Raw genomic sequence first — 3,165 nt, 5'->3', positions numbered from 1 at the left:
TGAACACTATGGTTCCAATATGCAGGTACGGTACATATAAGGGTATATATATGTGCACACACACATGCAGCCATGGCGCATTTTTTTATTTGTCAGATATGTCAAAACAGTATTGTAAATTATCAAAAAGTCATATTAGAGCTTTCTTTAATAATAAGAACAAACCTAACTTCTGTGCCTGATGGAAGTTGCTGGCATCTTTTCAAACAGGTTCTCTAATGATCTTGTTTCACCATGGCAACCAATATGGAGGTGCTGGCTCAGCAGGTAGTGGAGACTCAACAGGTGGCTGAGGTGAGTGACAGATGATATCACAACAGTTGGTATATGAGCTTTTGAAATGAAAAACATATTAGGAAGTCATTGCTGTTTACAATTAAACATAAATGGAACAGAAAATCTTTATAGAACAGTATTGCTTTACACCTGGGAACAAACAAGAAACCAGTGCAGCCAATATGTGGTTTGTTTACCTTGCTTCATTCTGGTGGCCCCCAAATTAGGAATGCAACTAGAAAATTCAACATGAACTATAGAGAAACTTGGCTGTATTATGGATTGTTTAAAAAGTTAATACAACAAAATTTCTGATCATTTGATCATTAGCTTAACCATTTTGGACATGAAAAGTTTCTGCTCATCTCTTGAGGTGATCTAAATCGAGAACAGTGTTTGAAGTTACCTGTTTTACTTATGCATTATATTGAATTTACAGTCGGGTGATTCATTTAAGTCAAGCTTTATATTTTCTGCATATGCATATGAGAGAGCACAAAATCTACTTAAAGTGATATTAAGTGATGCCTTGTCTTGATGTATATTCACTGAAGCTTGGATGTTCCAACAGCTAAAATGTCTAAATCGACTCATAAACACTGAAACTGCATGTGATCATGGCCACAGAAAGCAACCTCATTTCCTTCAGTATGCAAACTTCAGTCAAAAAATAAACTAGAATTTTTGTCTGTTTAAAAATATTTGGTTTAATGTCCTTCAAATTTACTATGATTTATCATATGATTACATAATTAAGGGATTTAATAAATAAGGAAGGGCAAATAGGCTAAGAGACCTCTGTAGACAAGGCCACTTTTCAGACATTAGTTTAGGGTGGGTTTTTTTGACCTATTGAACTAAGATTACACCTGGATATTAAAAAATATTTTTAGTTCAAGAAGAAACTGTATATATGAATATATATAGGTATGTCATTGTGTTTTCAGAAATGGATTCAAGATTCCCTACTTAGAGCAACTTGTGCTTCTTTTTAAATAGTGTGGAAAATGGCCTACTGAGTATCCTGGAAATAACATCTAAGGAGTAGATTAAAAATACTAAAAAGTTTCACACTGAAAACTGACAAGTGAATTTTCACTTCAGTTTGCTGTACCAGGTATCAATTTGACAAGCTGTATTTTTTTTAAAAAGACTTCCAAACAAACTTGGAAATAAAAACCTGTAACGGAAATACTACTGGCAAACCTTATGCTATTTTGGTAGAACTTGAGTGCTGTAATCACATCTAAGGCACATAAAATATGTGACATTTGTAATTCCTCGTGCAGGAAATGCACCGTGGTAACATAGTGTGATGGTTGTATCTTGCCACTGGAGAGATCGTTCCATCTCAAGAGTGTATGAAGCTCTGTGATTTCTTCCTGGCCGGTGGGTAAATAGAGGGCTTCATCTCTTTATAGTATTCAGCTCCTCCTTAAATTAAATGCCTGTCCACTGCATAACACCATGAAAACTTTGTTCATGGAAAAACAGTTATAAGCAGCATTTATCTCATTAAGAATTAATTAATGCTATGACCATGTTAATGTTGAACCATTTCTTTATGAATGGCTGGCTGCCTGCGATTTGTGTCTTCAGTCAGGTATAGGTTTTAATACAGGTAAATCTGTTACTAGTTTTCTTGAAGTATGCTAAAATTCTATATTTGCACGCACTGTTTCTCAGAGAAAATGTAGCATGAAACTTGGCACTGGTTTAAAAAATTGAGAGGCTTTTTCAGAATATCATATTTTCATCAATGAAAATTAAATAGGAGACAAAGAGTCATTAATTATGCACTGAATTTTAACTTGTGAATGATGAGAGACAGGTTGCAAACAGGACTACTTAATGCAAATATTGGCAAGTTTACTGATATCTGCATAACTTTTTCAACATAAGTGCCACACATGTAGTGCATGGTTTTATTGAGAACTATGATGCCAATCACCAAATCAGACTGTCATGCAAGTAGGCCATATGTTGTTTTTCTTTCTTGAGCAATAGTTCATCAGGTTTGTTTTCCATGAAACTGTGAACGTATCACAGAAGTTACTGAGCGCAGTCCAGTATTGCATGTATTTTTGTACTTACACTACTTTTAGGACTTTGTAAAATTGTCCTTGTAATGGTTTCAAATGGTTTCTCTGCTTTTGCTTGCTTCTGTTTTATAGCATGTTGCTTGTTGCATTTTTCCAACTGTGTATTTCTGAAAAGATTGGGCGAGAGAGTTCCATTTTTAGTATGTGGAGTTGCCTTTACTTACAGTTAATGAGACTGGAGAACAGAGAGCAGCTAGGAGATTCAGAGGGAATTTCAGCAATTCCTTAGTAGCTTTTGAAAAGCATAAAAAATACTTTAGCCTTAATGCAAAAATAAGTAACGCTGCTTTTCTCACGTGAGTATTTAGTAGTCACTGTGCAATTTATCAGTGGCCCATGTTCAGTCCCAGCACCAACTTAGATTTGATTTGCATATTGTTTAAGGAAGATGTATTTGGTTATGAAGTGGAAATGTATTCCCCATGCATTGCCTTAGTTTTTAATGCAAAGATTTTAAACAGAACTGTCACTGATGGGAGGAATAAGGGTTATTTCCTCTTTCCAGCATCAGCTCTGATGTGATCAGGAAGAAATTTTAGTTGCTAAAACTGTCCCCTTCCGGTTCCATGACAGCCACAAACTATTCCCAATGCATCCTTTTTCTCTGTCAGGGGCTATAGGGAGAGAGTCACAGGAGATGACTCTGAGCCCTGTGCTTACTGGGATCTTGTTTACACCAGTTGCATTGCTGGAGGATTTCAGTTGCATTCAGTGCTGTGATAAGAACCGATCAAAACCCTGGGCCTTTCTGAAAGTATCTTTTGCCATGGGACTGGAAAAATACTGG

At 35.9% G+C, this 3,165-nt stretch overlaps 1 protein-coding gene across 1 annotated transcript in view; it reads left to right on the top strand.

Annotated features, from left to right (window-relative positions):
* Positions 1 to 234: 234 nt before the first annotated feature.
* Positions 235 to 3,165, top strand: part of LOC104526259 (nuclear receptor subfamily 2 group C member 2) — a 14,703-nt gene continuing 11,772 nt past the window's right edge. Inside the window, exon 1 of the mRNA XM_010169667.1 lies at positions 235 to 294. Within this exon, the coding sequence (XP_010167969.1) occupies positions 235 to 294 (60 nt within the window). The remainder of the gene's footprint in view (positions 295 to 3,165) is intronic.

The sequence above is a fragment of the Antrostomus carolinensis genome, unplaced genomic scaffold, assembly GCF_000700745.2.
Source record: "Antrostomus carolinensis isolate BGI_N321 unplaced genomic scaffold, ASM70074v2 scaffold47996, whole genome shotgun sequence".
NCBI classification, from domain to species: domain Eukaryota; kingdom Metazoa; phylum Chordata; class Aves; order Caprimulgiformes; family Caprimulgidae; genus Antrostomus; species Antrostomus carolinensis.
The sequence above is the reverse complement of the archived record's forward strand: the minus strand, read 5'-3'. Positions and strand labels throughout refer to the sequence as shown.